Source organism: Canis lupus, chromosome 16 (assembly GCF_048164855.1).
Source record: "Canis lupus baileyi chromosome 16, mCanLup2.hap1, whole genome shotgun sequence".
NCBI classification, from domain to species: domain Eukaryota; kingdom Metazoa; phylum Chordata; class Mammalia; order Carnivora; family Canidae; genus Canis; species Canis lupus.
Window position 1 is genome coordinate 61,030,937 of NC_132853.1, and position 21,460 is coordinate 61,052,396.

Below are 21,460 nucleotides of genomic sequence, written 5' to 3' on the forward strand. Positions count from 1 at the left end.
CTATGGAGTTTAAACAAAGTGTGACAAGCCACCAAAGGCAGAAACATTTAAATGCAAAGAAGTGAGACTTGATCGGCTTCTGGAATCCGTGAAGACCTTGAATCAAGAGGCCACGGAAGGGACCCCCCTCAAGCCCAGGTCAGGACCCGGGAGCACGTCACCCACCAAGCCAAAAGCACTGTGCCAGAGGCGCGCCCTGCACAGTCGCAGAGGCCTGCAGGCGGAAAGGGCGGCCAGCACCCCCGTGGGCAGCGAGGGAACTCAGCAGAAGGCATGAGGGTGCTGCTGGGGGGGAGAGGGGCGGCCTGCCCCCGTTGGCCCCAGGGCTCTCCTGGGAGGGAGGGGGTGACTCAGCAGCTCCACTGCCTGGTGGGCCGGGCTCATGGGACACATGCAGATGAGCCCAGAGCTCCATGGGAAAGGTAGTGCCAGGTGGGCTGCTTCCCTTCCTTTCGGGGGGGCGCCCCCAGGAGGGAGTCTGCAGGCAGGGTGAGCACCCCTCGGGCTGAGCAGAGGGCCTGGGGGCCCCGGGCTGCCGGGGAGGGGTGGGGTGAGCTGAAGCGCCCGGGGGGCCATCATGGGCTTGGGGCAGGGGTCAGCTAGACCAGGTGTTCCGAGAGCTCCCCTCAGGTTCCCTCAGTTCTGTCAGCTTCTCTCAGGTTCTGTCAGTATCTGTGAAGATGCCTCAGGCTCTGTCAGCTTCCGTCAGGTTCGGTGAGGATCCCTCAGATCCCGTCAGCTGCCCTCAGATCCCATCAGTTTCCCTCTGGTCTGTAAGGATCCCTCAGGTTCTGTCAGGATTCCTCAGATCCCGTCAGCTTCCCTCAGGATCTGTGAGGATCCCTCAGGTTCTGTCAGGAATCCTCAGTTTCTCTCAGCTTCCCTCAGGTTCCGTGAGGATCCTTCAGACCCCGTCAGCTTCCCTCAGATACCATCAGTTTCCCTCAGGTCTGTAAGGATCTCTCAGGTTCTGTCATCTTCCCTCAGGTTCCGTGAGGATCCCTCATGTTCTCTCAGGTTCTGTGAGGATCCCTCAGGTTCTGTCAGCTCTCTCAGGTTCTGTGAGAATCCCTCAGATCCCATCAGTTTCCCTCAGATCCCATCTATTTCCCTCAGGAGTGTAAAGATCCCTTAGGTTCTGTCATCTTCCCTCAGATTCCGTGAGGATCCCTCAGGTTCTGTCAGCTTCCCTCAGGTTCTGTGAGGATCTCTCAGGGTCTGTCAGGATCTGTGAGGATCCCTCAGGTTCTGTCAGGTTCTGTGAGGATCCCTCAGGTCCTCTCAGGTTCCGTGAGGGTCCCTCAGATCCCGTCAGCTTCCCTCAGATCCCATCCATTTCCCTCAGGACTGTAAGGATCCCTTAGGTTCTGTCATTGTCCCTCAGATTCCGTGAGGATCCCTCAGGTTCTGTCAGCTTCCCTCGGGTTCTGTGAGGATCCCTCAGGGTCTGTCAGGTTCTGTGAGGATCCCTCAGGCTCTCTCAGGTTCTGTGAGGATCCCTCAGGTTCTGTCAGCTTCCCTCAGGTTTGGTCAGGAATCCTCAGATCCTGTCAGCTTCCTTCAGGATCAGTGAGGATCCCTCAGGTTTTTTCAGTCCACTCAGATTCTGTCAATCTTCAGTTTCTGTCAGCTTCCTTGAGGTTCTGTGAGGATCTCTAAGGATCCGTCAGCTTCCCTCAGGTTCCGTGAGGGTCCCTCAGATACCGTCAGCTTCCCTCAGATACCATCCATTTCCCTCAGTACTGTAAGGATCCTTTAGGTTCTGTCATCTTCCCTCAGATTCTGTGAGGATCCCTCAGGTTCTGTGAGGATCCCTCAGGGTCTCTCAGGTTCTGTGAGGATGCCTCAGGTTCTGTCAGCTTCCTTCAGGTTTGGTCAGGATTCCTCAGATCTTGTCAGCTTCCCTCAGGATCAGTGAGGATCCCTCAGGTTTTGTCAGTCTACTCAGGTTCTGTCAGGAATCCTCAGTGTCTGTCAGCTTCCTTGAGATTCTGTGAGGATCCCTCAGATCCCATCAGTTTCCCTCAGAATCAGTAAGGATCCCTGAGGTTCTCTCAGGTTCTGTGAGGGTCCCACAGGTTCCGTCAGCTTCCCTCAGGTTCACTCAGGATCCCTCAGATCCTGTCAGCTTCCCTCAGGATCGGTGAGGATCCCTCAGGGTCTGTCAGCCGCCTCATGTTCTCTCAGGAATCCTCAGGTTCTGTCAGCTTCCTTGTGGTTCTGTGAGGATCCCTAATGATCTGTCAGCTTCCCTCAGGTTCTGTGAGGGTCCCTCAGGTCGCCTCAGGTTCTGTGCAGATTCCTCAGGTTCTGTCAGTTTCCCTCAGGTTCTGTCAGGATCCCTCAGATCCCGTCAGCTTCCCTCAGATGCCATACATTTCCCTCAGGACTGTAAGGATCCCTTAGGTTCTGTCATCTTCCCTCAGGTTCCATGAGGATCCCTCAGGTTCTCTCGGGATCTGTGAGGATTCCCTCAGGGTCTGTCAGCCTCCCTCAGTTTCGGTAAGGATCCCTCAGTTTCTATCATCTTCCTTGAGATTCTGTGAGGATCCCTCAGGGTCTGTCACCTTCCTTCGGGTTCCATGAAATCTCTCAGTTTCTCTCAGGATCTGTGAGGTTCCCTCAGGTTCTCTCAGGATCTGTGAGGAACCTCAGGTTCTGTCAGCTTCCTTGAGGTTCTGTCAAGGTCCCTCAGATCCCATCAGTTTCCCTCAGGTCTGTGAGGACCCCTCAGGTTCTGTCAGCAGCCTCAGGTTCGGTCAGGAATCCTCAGGTTCTGTCAGCTTCCTTGAGGTTCTGTGAGGATCCCTCAGGTTCCCTCAGGATCTGTGAGGATCCGTCAGTTTCTCTTAGGTTCTGTCAGGAATCCTCAGGTTCTGTAGGCTTCCTTGAGGTTTTGTGAGGATCCCTCAGATCCCATCAGCTTCCCTCAGGATCCGTGAGGATCCCTCAGGGTCTGTCAGCAGCCTCAGGAAGGGACCAGGTTCCGGGAACCGGAACCGGGGGGAAGGGCCCTCCCTCCACGCTGCGGAGCTGGGACCCACTGCCTCAGGCCCCAGCACGTGGTCTCGGGTGGGCGCAGGCTCCCGGAGCAGCAGGGGTGCTCCCCCACCTAGCAGGTGTCTGGGGCTCCCCGGGGCCCTGCCAGCGGTGCTGGGGCCGCTCTGCTCAGAGAGACCTGGTCTCAAATGGTGCCTCTTGTATGCAGCGTGGCCCTGAGTACCTGCTGCTCTGTGAGCTGGCTGTGAACTAGATAAGGTCAGCAGCAGAGTTGCGTGGGGCCTGGGCTGTCATCTCTCCGCTGGTCCTTGTGTGGCCTGGTCCCCTCGGGCATTAGAGGAGCCACCTTGACAGGTTTACATCTCGTAGGAGCGGGAGACAGAGTGGGGGCAGCTCAGGGCAGGTGAGTCAGGGTTTTGGCTCATGGGCTGAGCTGCTTCACGGTGTTCATCACGTTGCTTATAAACAAACACACGCTCTAGGGGCCGTGTTGTGAACAATCATGAGTGACCCTCAAACACAGATTTTAATGAGTCTAAATCTGTGTCCCCATTAAAAAACAGCTTTGCAGGCAGGCCACGTGTAAAGCCTGCTGACATTCAGGATCAGCGGCGGGGCCGGGACCCCGGCCCAGTTGCTGCTCACTCCCTGGACTTCTGGGCGCCAGGTGCTGTGGGCGGGGAGATACTCTGATCAGAGAAGATGCTCTCAGCAGGTTTTCCTTCTTGTAAATGAGTGATCTGGAGGTTTCTCTAGTCCTCCGTGGGGTCTCTGGCTGACACAGCCTTCCAGTGATCCAAGGATGGGCTATTTCCCTCTCAGGGACAGACACCGGGGAGGAGGGGGATGACTGTGCATTAGGTTCAATCCTATCAACTTTGAGGGCAGTCTTCACCCCATGTGTCTTGTAGAAGTAGTTCTGGTCTTAAATCATGAAGACTCTGACGCTTCTTGAGAAAACACATTGATGCAGCAGCAGTTCGAAACACTGCCCTTCTCCGCCTCCTGATAATAGTCCCAGCATTTAGTGAGGTGGAGTCTGGCTTAGACTTTGCACCTGCAGGGGCACCTGGGGGCTCAGTGGGTGAAGCTCTGCCTTTGGCCCAGGTCATGATCCCAGGGTCCTGGAATCTAGCCCTGGGTCGGGCTCCCTGCTCCCTCTCTCCCCCATTGGTGATCTCCCACTCTCCCTCTCCCACTCTCTCGAATAAATAAAATCTTTTTTTTTTTTTTTTTTTTTTTTAAATAAAATGTACCTGACTTCTCTCCCAAACAAACCCAGCCTGGTCTCACCTTCATCCCTTTCTTTCTCCATCCCTCCAGATTAAACAGTCCATTTATTCATTATTCCAGCAAACTCTTGTTTGAGGCAACCTTTTTTTCCTCAATGACCAGGCTTCTTTGCAGCCTGGGAGCCGAGGGACTGCAGGCCAGGAGCAGTCAGTCCTGCAGGAGGGCCCAGGTGGAAGCTCCAGCTCCATACAGGAAGACTGCAGATGGCTCCTCAGATCTTCTCGTGTGAAAATAGAGAAAACAGCAACGAATGAGATTACGGTGAAAATGAAAAAAGATAAAATACATCCTCGAAAAGTTAACTATATAATTGCCATATGAATTATGTACCCAAATGAATTAAAAACCTGCAGGTACACGCCTGTAACAGCACTGTCCGCAATCCACGTGGTCAGATGAAGAGCTAAGTGACATGTGGCACGTCCATACGGCGCAGGTTATTACTCGCCGTACACGGGAGTGAAGCTTCCACACGTGCCACGCTGTGGATGAACTTTGAAACCAGCCGCTCAGTGAAGGAAGCCTCACTGTTGTAGGATTCCACTCGCGTGAAATGTCTGGAACAGGCAACTCCATAGAGACAGTGGTGGTAAGTGGTTGCCAGGGACTGAGGGAAAGGGGGAGTGGGAAGTAACTGCTTAATGAGTGTAGGGTCTCCTTGGAGGCAATGGTAATGTTCTGGAACTGGGTAGAGCTGACCACTGCACAATAGTTAATTTTACGTTATGTGAATTTCACCTTAAATTTTAAAAACCAAATGTGAAAGTTGCAGCACATTGGTCCAGAGTAGAAATAACTGTGTGTTTTCTTCCCGGAGGACGTGTGAAGAATAACCCCATCCCCGACACAGCTGCAATGAATTATCCCATTCTGCGTAAAACCACTGCAGTTGGTTCTGGCAGTTAATGGAAGTGAGCTGGGGTGTTTGCAGTGGGATGTCACGAGCCTTTCAGAGGCGTGGATGAACTTTTATTGTTCAGATGCCACCTGCCCCTGAATTCCTGTTTCCTGCTTTCAGATTGAGAGAAAACAGAAAACTGCAAAAGGTTAGGTACAGTACAGTCCCACCTACGAAGATTTTACAGTGAATATTAATTGTACATGGAAAATACAAGGTCAAAAAAAAGCTTGGGAGTTGCCCAAAAGTCGGGGCAGGGACGCCTCTATGCAGGGAAGAGAATGGGAATGAGGACTAGGGACATTCTGCTTCTTTTTTTTTTTTAATATTTTATTTATTTATGACAGATACAGAGAGAGAGAGAGAGGCAGAGACATAGGCAGAGGGAGAAGCAGGCTCCATGCACCGGGAGCCTGATGTGGGATTCGATCCCGGGTCTCCAGGATCACGCCCTGGGCCAAAGGCAGGTGCCAAACCGCTGTGCCACCCAGGGATCCCCATTCTGCTTCTTAATACAACACTCTGAAACATGTTAAAAATGCTGTCACTTGATCTAGATGGTGGTACCTAGGCGTGTCATACACTGAGAGTGTAAAACTGATGGTGGCCATGGTGCTGCTGGTGGAGGTGCTGGTGATGCTCGTGGTGATGATGCTCGTGGTCACAGCGCTCCCGGTGATGGTGAAGGTGATGGTGAAGGACGTCCCCAGGAGAGACCCCCTGAGGTTTGGCTGCTGCAGAGCCCCCTTGGTTAGCTCTGAGCCCCCCACCCCCACCCCCCCACCCCCGCCCCGCTGCTCGTTTGTGGATGGGGCTTCAGGGCTCCTGACCGCCGCGCTTCCCAGGGACAGAGGGAGCAGTCGGCTTGGACACTGTTGGGCGTTGTGCTCCCTCCCGGGACTCGGTGAGCACAGTGGCCTTGCGGGAGGGCCCGCGGGGGACGTCCGAGGGCCGCAGGTCCACCCTCCCTGCCCACTGACTCCTCTGCAGACCGCGGAGCGGCCCTCGGGACTCTGTCAGCAGCCCCTTCACTCAGAACGTGGGGTTTCGCAGCCCTGGAATCAGACCCTTTCCCACGGGTCACCGAGCCCGAGCGGTCCCACTGGGACAGCCTCCCCCACGGGGAGCCCCAGGAGGCGGGCCCACCGGCCTTCCCCAGGGGCCCGCAGGAGCCTTTCCGAGAAAAGACAGTGTTTTGTGTTCTTGAAATATCTCCCGCCTCGCTCACTTCAGCTTTCTGGGCTTGCACACTCTGCCAAGGGAGCACTCCACACCATACGTGCCTGCGCGGATGCCGGAGGCTCTCCACTGATTAACGGGGGGGGCCCCCAGCTGGAGGCCTGTGTATATTTTAGTTGTTTGGAACCAGGACTGGGGAGTCCGCAGCTTCTGAAACGGAAAGCAAGGAATGACGTTAGCAGTAGCACCAGGGGAAGGGTCTCCCAGGAAAATGCAGGGGCCCTCACCTCTGTAGAGGGGTCCTGGGGAGGTGGCAGGGCGGCCAGGGAGGGGTGGCCCTGCTGGGACCTTCCTCCCAGGCATGTGCCCTTAGCTGCGGGCAGTGCCTGGAGCCCATGGGCCTGACTGAGTTTGGGGGGGCCTGCAGCCGTTTCTGCCCGAGGGGGGGCTCCTCAGGCAGCCTTGGCCTGGACTCTGTCGGGGCTCGCTTCCTCCATCCCCTGGTCCTGCTCACCCCTTTATCTTTCTCACGCAGGATTGGAGGGGCCGTGATAGAATGTGCCTCTTTGACAGGTCTGTGGCCCAGCTGGATGGACACCTGTAAAGAGACTCACGAAGCCAGATTTCTGTCCGTGGAACCTCGTTTTCCATGCAGTTTAGTCATGCAATTGGAAGTGAGTTCTTTTTTTTTTTTTAATTTTTATTTATTTATGATAGTCACAGAGAGAGAGAGAGAGGCAGAGACACAGGCAGAGGGAGAAGCAGGCTCCATGCACCGGGAGCCCGATGTGGGATTCGATCCTGGGTCTCCAGGATCACGCCCTGGGCCAAAGGCAGGCGCCAAACCACTGCGCCACCCAGGGATCCCTGGAAGTGAGTTCTTACAGGAAAACTGTTATTTCAAAACATGATGAACCCAAAAGCAAAACATTGAAGTCACATTAGTGGAAAGTGGGGATTTTATAATTATAATTTATAATTTAACGGTCCACCAAGTGAATCACAGGCGGCAGAGTCACTCTGCACGGAACACAGTAGGTTCTAGGGGTGGAGTCCCCACAACCCCTGAGGACGGAAGCAGCCCCTGAATTCCCGTTTCCTGCAGGAGCCCTGGCCCCACGCGCCCTCCCTCGGCTCTGGACTGAGCAGTGAGCCCCCCTCTGTGCATGCCCAGGTGCTCTCAGGTCCAGGTCGGGTCACCATGTAGAAGAGGAAGGTTCTCGGTGTCCCCCACCTACAAGGGGCCATCTCTGGCCACCAGCATCTCCAGGCCTCTCCCTACCTCCCTCTCCCCACCCTTGATCCCTGTCCCCCACACTCAGGGGGGACACACATCAGTGGGGAAGGGGACAGCCCAGCCCCTTCCCCACTGTCTGTAGGGTGTCCCCAGCATGCACACTGGATGCCCACTTGCCCTTCCCTCATGGTGCGAATGGAGAGAGGGCCATGGACTGTGCGGCAGGTGGCTCTGCAGGACGTCCTGATGGGCCCAAAGGTGCTCAGAGGAGGGCAGGGAGCCGACCTGTGCTTGGTGATGACTGTCCTTGGTCATTTGTACATCCCAGTCTGTGGCCGTGGGGCCTCAGGGCGCAGGGCTCAGGCCTCAGGCCCACCAGCTGGCCAAGGGCTGTGTTCCTGGAGGCTTCCTTCTGTGACCCAGACATGCGAGGGGTTCCGGGGTTATGGGGATGTATGGACCAAGGCAGCAGATAAGGCCAAACATGACAAGGCCCATCAGACTGAGTCACCTGCTCATGGAGGTGAGATAAGACGCGTCTGTGAGTCCCCTTGGCCAAGAGATGCGGTGGGGTGACACAGATGCTCCTGTACCAAGACCCGCGGGTTAAGGGTCTCCATCTGTCAGTGAGAAGTGGGGAGTGCTGCTCAGAGGGGCCAGGCTCCCTGAAAATGATGGAGCCATCTGGAAAACACCTGACAATAAGGATGGTTAGGACTTTTCAGAGATAAAGGAAAGAATAGCACCCATAGAAGGAGCAGGAAATCATTAAACCAGACACAGTCCCATTCCAAGAGGTGGCACAGCCGGAGGGTCACAGATGGACGGAGCGTGGCATGTACACACGTACACACGAGAGAATGTTATTCGGCAGTGAAAAGGAGGGCGATTCAGACGCGAACCACACGGCGGATGAACCTTGAGGCCGTTACACTAAAGGGAAAGAAGCCCGGAGCTGAAGGACACTGTTCTGTATGACAGCGGGGGCCCGAGGTCCCAGGGGGCGACACCTCAGAGACAGGAGGTGCGCGGGTGGAGAAGATTTGAGGGACAGGATTTCAGTTTGGGAAGAGAAGAAACTTCCGGAGATGGTGACGGTTGCACAGTGTGAGTCATTAGTGGCACCGGCTCCTCGCCCCTCAGTCGCCCCCACTGTCCCCCGCATCACGCACACACGGACTCGGAGGGAGACGCTCAGGGGCGACGGCAGGAAACGGTGCCTCGTCCTGCCCCGACGGAGCACCCGGGGCTCCCACTCTCCTGCCCCGACCTGTCCTGCGCTCCCCGCGCCCCGACCGCACCCCGCGGCCCCAAGGCCTGGCGTCCAGGGCCCGCTTTCTCCCCCGCTGACCCCCGCTCCCCGCCCCTCCCTCCAGCACGGCCCCCACCTCCCCGCCCCCCCACACCTCCCAGCTGTCTAGCACCTTCCCCCGCCCCCACGCCGCCCCCTCCAGCACCGCCCCACTCCCGCCCCGCCCTCCCCCGCCCCCACGCCGCCCCCTCCAGCGCCCCCTCTGCCCCGGGTTATTAATACCCGCCCCGCGCATTCTCAGCTGGCGGCCGGGCAGGTGGCGGCGACCGGGGAGCGGGGAGCGGGGAGCGGGGAGCGGGGAGCCGGGAGCCGGGAGCCGGGAGCCGGGAGCCGGGAGCGCAGCCTTCCTGGCGGGACCGCGGCGGGCGCCCCTCCGCCGACCCAGGAGCCCCCCCGCCCCGCCCAGCGCTCGGGGACCCGCACGGCGACCCGGGGCTCAGGGTGGACCCCACGCCGCTGAGTCCGGTGAGCGCGGCGCCGTGGCGAGTGCGGCGGCCGGGGCTGGGGCGGGAGTGTCCTGGGGTGACAGGGCGTTGGCGCATCGGGGTGTCCAGGCATCGAGGTGTCAGGGCGCTGGGGTGTCGCGGCGCCGTCCCGCTGGCCCCTTGGAAGCCGCGGGTGGCAGGGGACTCCGCGGGGCTCCGCATCCCTGGTGGTCACCCCCCAGGCCCACAGCCCTCGGCAGCCCCAGGGGACCCCTGGCCGGGCACCTGACCGGAGGCTGGGCCGGGTCCCCTCTGCACGCAGGGTCGGTCCGCAGGGTGGGACCTGTTACTACAGACACTGGGCGTGCAGAGCAAGAAAACCCGAAACCGTCACGGTCCCTGGACGCTGGGAGGTGGGGGGACACAGGCGCCTCTCCTCCGTGGTTCGGTACCCCACGTTTGGGGGCTTTTTTCGTTTCTTGTGGGGATAATCTTCATCCAGGAAGCACAGACCCTAAGTATGGTGTCCGTGCCCAGGAACCTCAACTCAGGTCAGGACGCACTTCGGTCCCCTCCCGAGGGCTCCCCAGTGCCCCAAGCCCTGCTCTGACCCCTGGCGCTGCTGTCCTGCCTGGGCGGCAGCCCCACCACCCAGCAGCATCCCCATCTCCGAGACCACCCGGCGGTGTCCTCGGGGTTCCTCACTCAGTCGCTGGTCTGCATGATCATCCAAGTCAGGGACTGAAGCGACACGTCCCTCCTCTGCTCATTGCAACCTTTGTGGAGACGTCAGTGTTTATCCGTGCGGCTATTTACGGACATTTGGGTTGTCCCAGCTCCCGGATACCAGGACTAGGCTGCCTGTCAACCTTCTGGCTGCTGTTTTGGGGACAATGGCACTTGATCTCTTGGGGTCCCAGTGGGAATGTGCGGGGAAGGGGGCTGTTCCACCAAGGCCGGCACCACGCTGCTTTCGGTCACACACAGAAGGGGCTGCTCGGTGTCACACTCCCACCCGCCGCTGCGGGGGCCTGGCACAGGCATCTGCCCTTCTGACTCTGCCGCCACCGAGGGAGCGGTGGTCTTCACCTTAGTGACCCTGATGACTAAGGATCCAAGCTGCTCTCGGTGCGCCGCTCAGACCTTCGGATCTCCTCTTTTGAGAAGGTCTGTCCAGATCTCCCCGCCCACAAGTGGTTAGACTGTGTTAATGTACAGCTCTTTCCTTTATTTTGGTTACTAGTTCTTTGTCCTCTAGTAATCTTTTCCCGGGGCGTGATTTACATTTTTACTCTCCTTGTGAGGTCCCTAATTTTAAAAAGTCTGTTTGATTGGTCTTTACCTTTTTGGCAAGCGTTTCCTGTTCTTTTGTGAGAAAACTTTGCCTGTCTGTGGTCTTGCAGGTATTCTATGTTTCTTCCAGAAGCTTGACTGATGGATTGATTTAACCTATTATATGCAGATCCACAGTCCACCTCAAATTATTTCTGTGTATGGCATGACCAAGGCTCGTGTCCCCATGTGAACAGAGAGAGATTACAAACACTTTCCCTTTTTCACCACTCGTTTTTTTTCTATTTGAACTTTAAAAATCGGTGGATGTTACTTCTGCAATCTAAACAAAACATTTGGGCAGCCCAGGTGGCTCAGCGGTTTAGCACCGTCTTCAGCCCAGGGCGTGATCCTGGAGGCCTGGGATTGAGTCCCGCGTCGGGCTCCCTGCATGGAGCCTGTTTCTCCCTCTGCCTGTGTCTCTGCCTCTCTTTCTCTGTGTCTCTATGAATAAATAAATAAAATCTTAAAACACACACACACACACACACACACTTTTTTTTTTTTTTTAAATGCAGAAGAAATAATTGGGAGAAAGGACGCTGGAGTCAGTATGGCCCTCTGCAGGTCCCCCAGCCCAGTTGGGACTGTGCCCTCACACAGCCTCTTGGGTGTGGGAGGGGGTATCTGAGCTGATCTTTATTTTTTATTTTTTAAAAAATATTTTAGTGCAGCCTGGGTGGCTCAGCAGTTTAGCGCTGCCTTCAGTCCAGGGCATGATCCTGGGGACCCGGGATTGAGTCCCACATCGGGCTCCAGCATGGAGCCTGCTTCCCCCTCTGCCTGTGTCTCTGCCTGTCTCTCTCTCCTCTCTGTATATTCTCATGAATAAATAAATAAAATCTTTTAAAATTTTTATTTATTTATTCTTGAGAGACACAGACAGAGGCAGAGACATAGGTACAGGAAGAAGCAGGCTCCATGCGGGGAGCCCGATGTGGGACTCGATCCCGGGACCCCAGGGTCACAGCCTGAGCCGGAGGCAGACGCCCCACCGCTGAGGCCCCCGGGCGTCCCTGAGCTGATCTTTATTTTTTTTTAACTTTTTTTTTTTTTTAATTTTTATTTATTCATGATAGGCACACAGTGAGAGAGAGAGGCAGAGACACAGGCAGAGGGAGAAGCAGGCTCCATGCACCGGGAGCCCCACGTGGGATTCGATCCCGGATCTCCAGGATCGTGCCCTGGGCCAAAGGCAGGCGCCAAACCGCTGCGCCACCCAGGGATCCCCCTGAGCTGATCTTTAAAGCGCATGTTCTTCTGTTGCCCGCAGATGCCACCGCCCCACCCAGAGGAGCAGCACGCCCAGCACCAAGCCCAGCGTGAGGCGGCACAGATGGCACTGAGCCCCGAGCCAGCGAGCGGGTTCCCCGTGCTGGCTGCGACGGGCAGCACCATCCCCGAGCTGTCGGGCGCCCCCGATGCCTCCCACAATGGCTCATGGGCCAGCCCGGCGGAGCCCAGCTCCCTGGAGGACCTGGTGGCCACCGGTGCCATCGGCGCAGTGCTCTCAGCCATGGGCGTGGTGGGCGTGGCAGGCAACGCGTACACGCTGGTGGTCATGTGCCGCTTCCTGCACACCTCGGCCTCCATGTATGTGTACGTCATCAACCTGGCGCTTGCTGACCTCCTGTACCTGCTCAGCATCCCCTTCATTGTGGCCACCTATGTCACCAAGGAGTGGCACTTTGGCGATGTGGGCTGCCGCGTCCTCTTCAGCCTGGACTTCCTGACCATGCACGCCAGCATCTTCACGCTGACCGTCATGAGCAGTGAGCGCTACGCCGCGGTGCTGAGGCCGCTGGACACGGCGCAGCGCTCCAAGGGCTACCGCAAGGTCCTAGCACTGGGCACGTGGCTGCTGGCGCTGCTGCTGGCGCTGCCCATGATGCTGGCCATCCGGCTGGTCCACAGGGGCCACAAGAGCCTCTGCCTGCCGGTCTGGGGCCAGCGTGCCCACCGTGCCTACCTAACGCTGCTCTTCGGGACCAGCATCGTGGGGCCCGGCGTGGTCATCGGGCTGCTGTACGTGCGCCTGGCGCGGGCCTACTGGCTGTCCCAGCGGGCCTCCTTCGCTCAGACGCGGCGGCTGCCCAACCCCAGGGTGCTCTACCTCATCCTGGGCATCGTGCTGCTCTTCTGGGCCTGCTTCCTGCCCTTCTGGCTGTGGCAGCTCCTCGCCCAGTACCGGGGGGCCCAGCCGCTCACGCCCCGCATGGCGCGCATCGTCAACTACCTGACCACCTGCCTCACCTACGGCAACAGCTGCGTCAACCCCTTCCTCTACACGCTGCTCACCAAGAACTACCGCGAGTACCGCCAGCGCTCGCTGCGCGCCAGGGCCGCCCGTGGGCCCGTGCCCGCGGGCCACTTCCCGCGGTGCCGTGTCCGCTTCCACCGTGGCTCCGGTCACTCGCTGTCCTCCAGTGGCCAGCAGGCCACGGAGACCGCCGCCACGTCCCAGGCGGCCCCAACAGTGCTGTGTGCCTGAGGGGCCTGGGCCCCACGTGACACTGGGGTCCGAGGTCTGAGGTGGCTGGAGTCCCGCAGTGAAGGGTCCCAGAATGCAGGCTGCCCTTCGAGCCCCTCCTAGCCCATCAGCCCCCCGTTACTTAGTCTTTTTCCAGAAACTTCCCTGCTCTCCTTTCTGCATCAAAAGGAGCATCAGCCTCAGCAGCCCGGAAACCCCACAGCTGGGCCCTTGAGGAGGGTCCGTGGGAGGCTCAGGCCCAGAACCAGCTCCTGAAGATCACGGCACACACAGTCTTCACCACCCACAGCAGTAGATGTGCATGCCTGCTGCCACCCATGGCGGCACGCTCCCCTCCTGGCTGTGGCACCCATAACCGCCCCTGCTCCTGACCTCCCCAGCTCCCGCATGGCTCTTCTGTTCTGGGCGCATTAGCATTAGAACAATAAAGCCTGAGCTCTGCGCGCCCCTGTCCCGCCTCAGCAGTGGGGATGGGATGTCGAGCCAAGCGGTGGGGAGACGAGGAAGGGCACGAGGAGGCACGAGGAGGAGCATTGGGTGGCTGGGAGGACGCGAATAACCTTGGAGGCTGGTCCAACTGTCCTGACCTGGTGGGCAGGTGCCATCCAGCCTGCACCAGACCCTACGGTGTGGGGCCTGAAACCTTGTGAGCAAGATAGGGGAAGACCAGCCCCACCTTGCTCAGGGAAGAGGGGGCAACTGGGCCATGGTGCAGTGGGGCAGGAACTGGGGGTGCTGAGATCACACCCCTTCATGGCACAGGGCTTTGTCTCATGTCTCCTGGGAACACGGAGGCCACCAGACTGCCCTTAGCCCCGGAGAAGGGTTTTAGGCCTCTCCCTGCCCCACCAGCCTGTGCACTCTGTACTGAGGCCCGGCCCCCACCCCTAGGCCGGTCTCAGCCTCGGCTGCAAGTCAGACTGAGAACCATCCAGGCCCCACCAGGATCCTAACGCGTGGGCCCGTAGAGAGCTGCTGCCCCTGCCAGTGGCCCCTAAATGTGGGGTCTGGAGCTGTCGGTCCCACTTAAGACCCCAAACGCTTTTGGAAGGGAATGGCCTGAAGTGTGTACCTTGACCAACACCCGGGGTCTCTGCTTCCCACATCCTGATTTTAGGATGTGCTAAAAAGCCCCCAGCTTTGGAGACCAGAACTCACCTCCCAAAGTGTCCCTGGAGCCCCTGTTCATCTGCATGTGAGAATGTTTTTTGCACCATATCTTGGAGTGATACTAAGGAAGTTACATTTTTAAAATATTTTTAAATTAAAAGAGATTTTTTTAAAGTTTTTATTTATTCATAAGAGACACAGAGAGAGGCTGAGGGAGAAGTAGGCTCCCTATGGGGAGCCTGATGTGGAACTTGATCCTCGGACTCCGAGGTCACGCCCTCAGTGGAAGGCAGATGCTCAACCACTGAGCCACCCAGGCGTCCCTTTTTTTTTTTTTTAATATTTTATTTATTTATTCATGAGAGACAGAGAGAGAGGCAGAGGGAGAAGCAGGCTCCATACAGGGAGCCCGACATGGGACTTTATCTCAGGTCCCCAGGATCAGGTCCCCAGGATCACGCCCTGGGCCCAAGGCGGCACTAAGCCACCAGAGCTGCCCGTCCCCCTTTTTTTTTTTTTTTAAAGATTTTATTTGAGAGGGAGAGCACAAGCAGGGGAGGGTCAGAGGGAGGAGGAGAAGCAGACTTCCCGCTGAGCAGGGAGCCTGAGGCCGGACTCGATCCGGGACTGACCTGAGCTGGAGGCAGACTCTTCACCGGGGGAGCCACCCAGGCTCTCTGAAATTTTAAAGTTTTTTTCTAAGGAGCGTCCACGCCCAGCACGGAGCCCAACATGGGCTTGAACCCACGACCCTGAAACCGAGACCTGAGGTGAGAGGGTGAGTCAGACGCCCAACCACCCGAGCCACCCAGAAGCTCCAGGGAGTTACTTTGCCAAGGTGAGGGCAGCAGCAGGGGTGTCTGGGGGAGCCCGACTCCCCGTGGGAGGCAGGGCACAGCCTCGGGCCGGGCCGGGTGGAGGCTCAGGTAGGTGCAGGGCAGCAAGTTTCAGGGGCCACAGCCCCAGGGCGCAGGGCGGCCGAGCCAGGACCCGCGAGTCCCCCCACAGGGCCAAGCGGAGGAGGATGTGCCTTCCCACGGGCGCACCTGGGCCAGATGGAAACACAACCTGCGGACCCGGGCCGCGTGGACCCGCCTTGCCTCGGCCCAGCCGGGTGGGGACGCCTGTCTGTGCGTGGCTGCAGGTCCCAGCGCCCCGGGCCAGGCCCGCTCCGGCAGCCTCACCGCCCACACCCTGAGGACCTCGGGCAGCAGGCAAGCTCAGCAGGGCAGGCTCAGCGGAGGTGGGAGGGGGTGAGGGGGTGGGGGGGGAGGGACCCCCCCCTGAGGGGATGGGGGGGGGCCGACGCTGCAGGGCCGGGGAGGGAGAGCCCCAGGCTGCGTCTCTGGGCCTCCTGCCCGCAGGCTCACGGCTGGTCAGAAAGGAAATCCCTGCTTTGCGGAGGCGCCCCCACTGCCTCCCCGACAGGCCCCACCTGCGGCGTCATCGTCATCCTGCCCCAATCCCAGGTGACCCGCCCTGGCCCACCCCTCCCTCCTCCCCCATCCCCCCACTGCACCCCGCCCCTCCCTGGCAGACCCCCTCCCCTGTGCTTCAGAGTCGGAGCTGTTAGGCCCGGGGTGCACACAGACTCCCTCTTCTCACACATCGTGGGGGCTCCTGTAGGGCACAGTCAGCCCCATGCGGGTGCAGCCCCCCTTCCCTGGCCCCGCTCACAGCCTCGCCCCAGGGCCCCTCCGTGGAGGCCGGGAGATCCATGGAGGCCTCGTCTGGCCCAAGACCCATGACCTGTGGGACACAGTCGGGCTTCTGGGCCCCCCCAGGCTGCCCTGCCTGCTCCGAGGCCAGGCTGGTTCCTACAAGAGGACCCCTGCCTGCAGCCCCCCGCCACCCCCCAGGGCCCTGAGGCCGCTGAGGGTTCCAGGAGGGCTGAGCTGGGGCAGGAGCTGGAGGGGGCTCGAAGGGCCTGGACCAGAGCGGGCGGGCTGTGGGTGGGGGGTGTCCCAGGGCAAGGGGTCGCCCAGCCGGAGGGTGGGGGGGTCCCGGGTGTGAGGGGGGAGTCCCAGGGAGAGGGGTCGCCCAGCTGGAATGTGCAGGGGCCAGAACTGAGCTCCAAGCCCTCAGGGCCGTCCTTGCTCAGGGACACGGGCACCCACCTGTCAGTTCACAGGGCGGTGCAACCATCACCAACCCAGCCGCCAGCCGGGGTGCCCCAGGGAAGCCAAACCGATAGGCCACCGAGGACACGGGATTTCTTTTCAGGACTGACTGTGCAATCAGGGAGCCCAGGCTGGAGGCTGGGGCGTTCGCGCTGCAGCCTCGGGGGTGGAAGCCCTGCTTTCCTGGGAAACCGCCATGTTTCGCTCTAAGGCTTTCAGCCGAGTGGACAAGGCCACCCCGTGAGGAGTCAGTGGGCCACAGAGGTCCACTCACCCACGTTGTACTGGGGTCAGCACCCTGTTCCTACTTACAGCGGAGTCCTCATTGTGGGGCCACCCGACTGCGGATGTGCCCATGGGTCACAGGCTGTGAGCTGTGGCCGCCTCTTCCCGAACCGGGCAGAGCTGCTCTGGACACTCGTGCACATGTCCCCTGCAGAGCCAGAGGTCTCCCGACCCCGCAGCCTCCCCGCACGTGCTCCCCCTGGGCACGCGCTGTTTCATAATAAAAGAGCAGCTGCTCTGGTGCACTGGCCGCTCGTGACCTTGACAGCCTCTCAGAGGCAAGTGTCTGTGAGGCGGGGCAGGCCTTGTGCACACCAGCTGAGGTTGGCGTCAGGACGGGGCTGCTCAGGGAGGGCTGGGTGGCCGCGGCTGGAGCCTCCCCTCCCGGGCCATGGCGCCTTGGCTTCTGAGCACAGGGAGCCCAGGGGCGTGGGTGGGAAGGGGCCTGCAGGGCCCTCGGGAGGCGGACGGCGCCGCCGTGGCCCTCATCCCCGTGGATCAACTGGACGGGCCAGTTCCCCTGTCCCCTGACCCAGGACAGACTCTGGCCAGGCACGTCCATGGGCCTAGTGTGCCTCAGATCGGGCCAGGAGGCCGTTCAACAGTTCCCAGGGAGGGAGGGCCTTCTCTGTGACCCCCTCATGTTTTCTGGAGCCCAAGGTCACAGGGCTTTGGTTGGGGACTCAGGGACCCAGGCCAGGCCTGCCTCCGCAGGCTCTAGGGTCCATCTGCTGGCTCCTTGCCTGGGCTCTGGGGACACAGGGGACCATGCCCTTTCAGGTGGGGGAAGGTTGGCAATTGTCAGTTGAAATGTGGTATGTTCCCCTTTTCTGGGGAAATTTGATCTAGAGACAAGGCTTCTGGTCACGGGAGCCTCAGGGGTGACCTCCTCCCTGGACAGAAAGGGAGAGCAGGGAGGAGGGGGAGGGGATGGGAGCAGCAGGTGCTCTGAGGCCACAGCACTGGCTGCCGGGAACCCAGCGGACCCTCCGTGTGGGTCCAGCCCCAGCCTCCAGAGCAGCAGGGTCAGCAGTGGAGATGGGGGATCTGGACACAGGCTGATGGGCACAGGACGGCTAAGGGGCACCCAGGGTGATGACAAGCTCCCTAGCTGTTTAAATGCTGTCCACTCCACACTGATCTGCACAGGAGGAAGAACACGAAGGCCAGGCCATCCATGCAGGTGCTCTGGGCTGCTCCTGGGTCTCTAGAAGCTTCCAGGACAGTTTGCAATGTTCACTTTCCTTCTGGACATGCTGAGCCACCCCACCTGCTCTCACCACCCCATCTGGAAAGGAGGGTCTCTGTTCGTGGGGGGCTCAGGGTGCCTGTGCTCTGGGCCCCGGGGTTTGGGGACAATAGGAGGACTCTCCTCTGCACTTCACGTAGAGGAGTGATGACCACAGCCAGGGGGTTTCCTCCGAGGCATGAGACTGTCCCCCGAGGTCTTGACCGCTCACACAGGGTGGCCCAGGCTCAGAAATGGAACAGCCCAGAGTCCGGGGTCCCCCAGAAAGCGAGGTGTCCAGCACAGGAGGGAGGTTAAGTTCCAGCAGGAGGACCGTGGGCTGCGTCCAGGCAAAGTAAAATCCAGATGGATTCTATGGCAGCTGTGAGTCATAACATCATTAAAACAAGAAAAAACAGGGATCCCTGGGTGGCGCAGCGGTTTGGCGCCTGCTTTTGGCCCAGGGCGCGATCCTGGAGACCCGGGATCGAATCCCACATCAGGCTCCCGGTGCATGGAGCGTGCTTCTCCCTCTGCCTGTGTCTCTGCCTCTCTCTCTCTCTCTGTGACTATCATGAATAAATAAATAAAATCTTAAAAAAAAAAAAAACAATGAATCTATTTTTTTGTTTCTTAAGCAAGCTCCATGCCCAGCACAGAGCCCAACAGGGCTGGAAACTCAGGATGGTGAGACCAAGAGTGGGATGCTCAATGGATGGAAGCGTCCGGGTGCCCCTCCCTAGAATATGCTAGAATATATTTCCAGTATAAGGAATTGGAAGGCTTTTGTAAGCGTGACTTAGAACCCAGAACCCCCGTCCCCCCTCCCGATGGGGCCCTGCCCCCCAGAACTGCGCAGACCCTCCTCACAGGGCCCCAGAAGCCATGTCCTCGCCACTTGCCTTGACAGGTTTTGCTGCTCTCAGGACTTACCAGCGGGGTCTGGCCGCCGGCTGGTCGTCTGTGTGCTTTCCAGGTTTCCGGGCTATGGTCATCGCTACTTCGTTCCTGTCACTGGGGAGCTGGTGGCTGCACTGCCCCCCATTACCCACTGATGGCTTGTGGGCCCTGTGTTGGCTCATCATCCACAAAGCAACTAGGAGCACTGGCGTGGGGGTCTCTGCGCCCATTTCGCTGCATACACGCAGGCGTGGAACAGCAGGTGCGAGGGAGGGGTCCTGTGTCTGTGTCCCCCTGGAGTGGATGGCATTTGGGGCGCATGTGGGCAACGGATTTCTTTTCCCAGAAGGCAACTGAAATCGCTGTGTGAAGCACGGGCTGCCTTCCATTGAACATACCATGAATTCAGACTTCGGTCTGTGGGGCTGGTAGGGCAGGGGGCCGGGGCGGGGGGCCAGGGCGGGGGAGGCCTTTGCAGGTGGGGCATGAGCCCCTCTGGAAGACCCTGGGCAGCGGAGCCACCGGGACAGGGAGCAGCTGGGACCGGGCGATGCCAGGCCTCCAGGCACGTGGCCTACAGGGTGTCACGCTCCTGGACGCCCAGCCCCCACCCCCTCACCCTACCTAGTTCCTGGGACAGGCTGTGGGGCCCAATAGGATAGTGGGGAATGAATGAGTGAATGAAGTGTGTTCTTGACGGGGACCGCTGCCTGTCCTCATTTCCTTTGTCCTCTGTACTCCGGGAGGCGGTGGAGGGGCTGTGGGACGGTGGGGACGGTTCAGAGCCCAGCAGAGGTCTCACTCCCTGGTGGCGGGCTGGCGGCGGGCTGGCGGTGGGCCGGGAGCCGTGGGATGATGGGTTTACCAGGGACGCGGGCCTGTTCCTGCTCCAGGCTCCAGGCGGCTCCGGCTTGGAGGGACCAGCCCCCCATCACGGATCACCGCCCTGGTGGGGCTGTTTTAGGGGCCCCCACCCCCCAGAGGGTTGCCTGCAGGGGGCTCAGGCCCAGGGACTCCGTGGCACACCGGGACAGCTGCACTTTGGAGGTCATTTATCAACGAGAAACCCACACTTGCGTTCCCCACACTCCTTGTCTTTGCAGGAACCCGTTCTTTGGGAAGGGAGCTGCACCTGAAGCAGTAGACACCACTGTTCACCTGCTGGGGAGACTGTGCTCCCCATGCACACCTCGGTGGGATGGGGAGTGTTGGCATTCGTGTGGGTGGCAGCACAGCGCCTGTGGGGCAATGCGTGGCCCTGTCCAGGAGGGCAGCCTGAACTCACCTCCTTCCACACCTGCACACACTCAGCTGGCTGGGCTTCCTGATCCCGATCCCCTGAAGGGCCAGCCTTGGGGGACAGGACTCTGGGGCTCCCTCATCCCCGGAAGAAAGCGCCCAGGGCTCGTCCCCAGCTGTGGGGCTACATTCCTCAACCGCCAGCCAGGCATGAGAAAGGAGGGGACTCAGCCAGCAGAGGTGGGCGCCCACGTCCCCGTGCAAGGGGGACGGGGGGCCAGAGTCCAGCCTGGGCCCCCAAACACCCACTAACCACCAAACCAGGAATCCAAGAGCCCCAGCGCCAGGGCAGATTTTTCCATTGGAATTCCAGACAGATGACGCGCCGGCAGGGAGCGAGGCTGCCAGCAGCCAGCGCCCCAGACTTGCTCCTTCCAGGCTGGCCGAGGGCCCACCCCACGCGGGGCGAGGGGCCAGTTCTCCCAGGATCGGCTGTCCCCCGAGCTGCCCGGGGCAGGCCCGTAGGCTGGCAGCTCCGACCTGTCCACCCCCCGCCCGCCCCTGCTGCAGAAACCCAGGGCTGGATGCTGAGTGGGGTCGGCGGTCTGTGGCCTGGGGTCCAGCCCCTCCCTGCCCTCCTTCCACGCGTGTGCCCCTGGTCCCCGTGGCCTCCTCGGCCAGCGCACCACTGGGCCCTCTTTCATTACGTGCTTATTCCTGTTCACAGCGGGGAAACCCGGACGCGGGGGTTCCAGGCGGGGGCTGAGCCAGGAGCCCCTGCCCCTCAGCTGCCCTTTGCCCCGGGGGGCCCCAGACGCCCCGCAGCTGGGCCGAAAGCCCAGAGCCCATGTCTCCCCCCAAACCCAGGTGTTAGCGTGAAACTCTGAGGCCGCCCCGAACCTGGGCCTGACTGCAGCGGGGACCTCCGGGTCTGCCCTCGGCCTCCTCAAGCCCGGGGCCGTGGGGGAGCAGAGGTGGACAGTGTGCGTCCCCTACGTGCCAGGCTGGGCAGTCGGCGCCTGGCAGCCGGGAGGCGGCCCTGGGGGTGATTTTAGGGGAGTGAGCAGTGTGCCCACCAGTGTTGGGCTGCGAGGGAGGGGTGCCTGAGCTGCCAGGGAGGGAGGGGTACCAGCTGGGGTCTCAGGGGCCCCGATCCAGGCGTGGGGTCTGGTGTCCCCTCTGAGGGATTATTTGCTCCAAGCCCCTGAACCTGTCTGAGGCGAGGCCAGCCCGCCCTGGACGTGAGGCCTCAGCAGGGCTCTGAGCAAGCAAGGGGGGCAGGAGGGTGGGGGGCAGAGGCGGGGCCCCGAAACAGGGACTCAGGGCTGGCTGTCTACACCTGCTTCTCCTGGACTCAAGATCAAGTAGGAAACTAGCATTTACAGCGCCAATCAGCCCAAAAGGGATGGGC

General features: G+C 59.9%; 1 protein-coding gene across 1 annotated transcript; it reads left to right on the top strand.

Annotated features, from left to right (window-relative positions):
- The first annotated feature begins 11,971 nt into the window (after positions 1-11,971).
- Positions 11,972-14,334, top strand: UTS2R (urotensin 2 receptor). Its single transcript, XM_072782243.1, has one exon. The coding sequence runs from the start codon at positions 12,013-12,015 to the stop codon at positions 13,165-13,167; it is 1,155 nt and encodes a 384-aa protein (XP_072638344.1). The 5' UTR covers positions 11,972-12,012; the 3' UTR covers positions 13,168-14,334.
- The last annotated feature ends 7,126 nt before the right edge of the window (positions 14,335-21,460 follow it).

Bases quoted from the DNA above. Each gene is read 5' to 3' on its own strand.
- UTS2R (XM_072782243.1), top strand. From the start codon at position 12,013: ATGGCACTGAGCCCCGAGCCAGCGAGCGGGTTCCCCGTGCTGGCTGCG.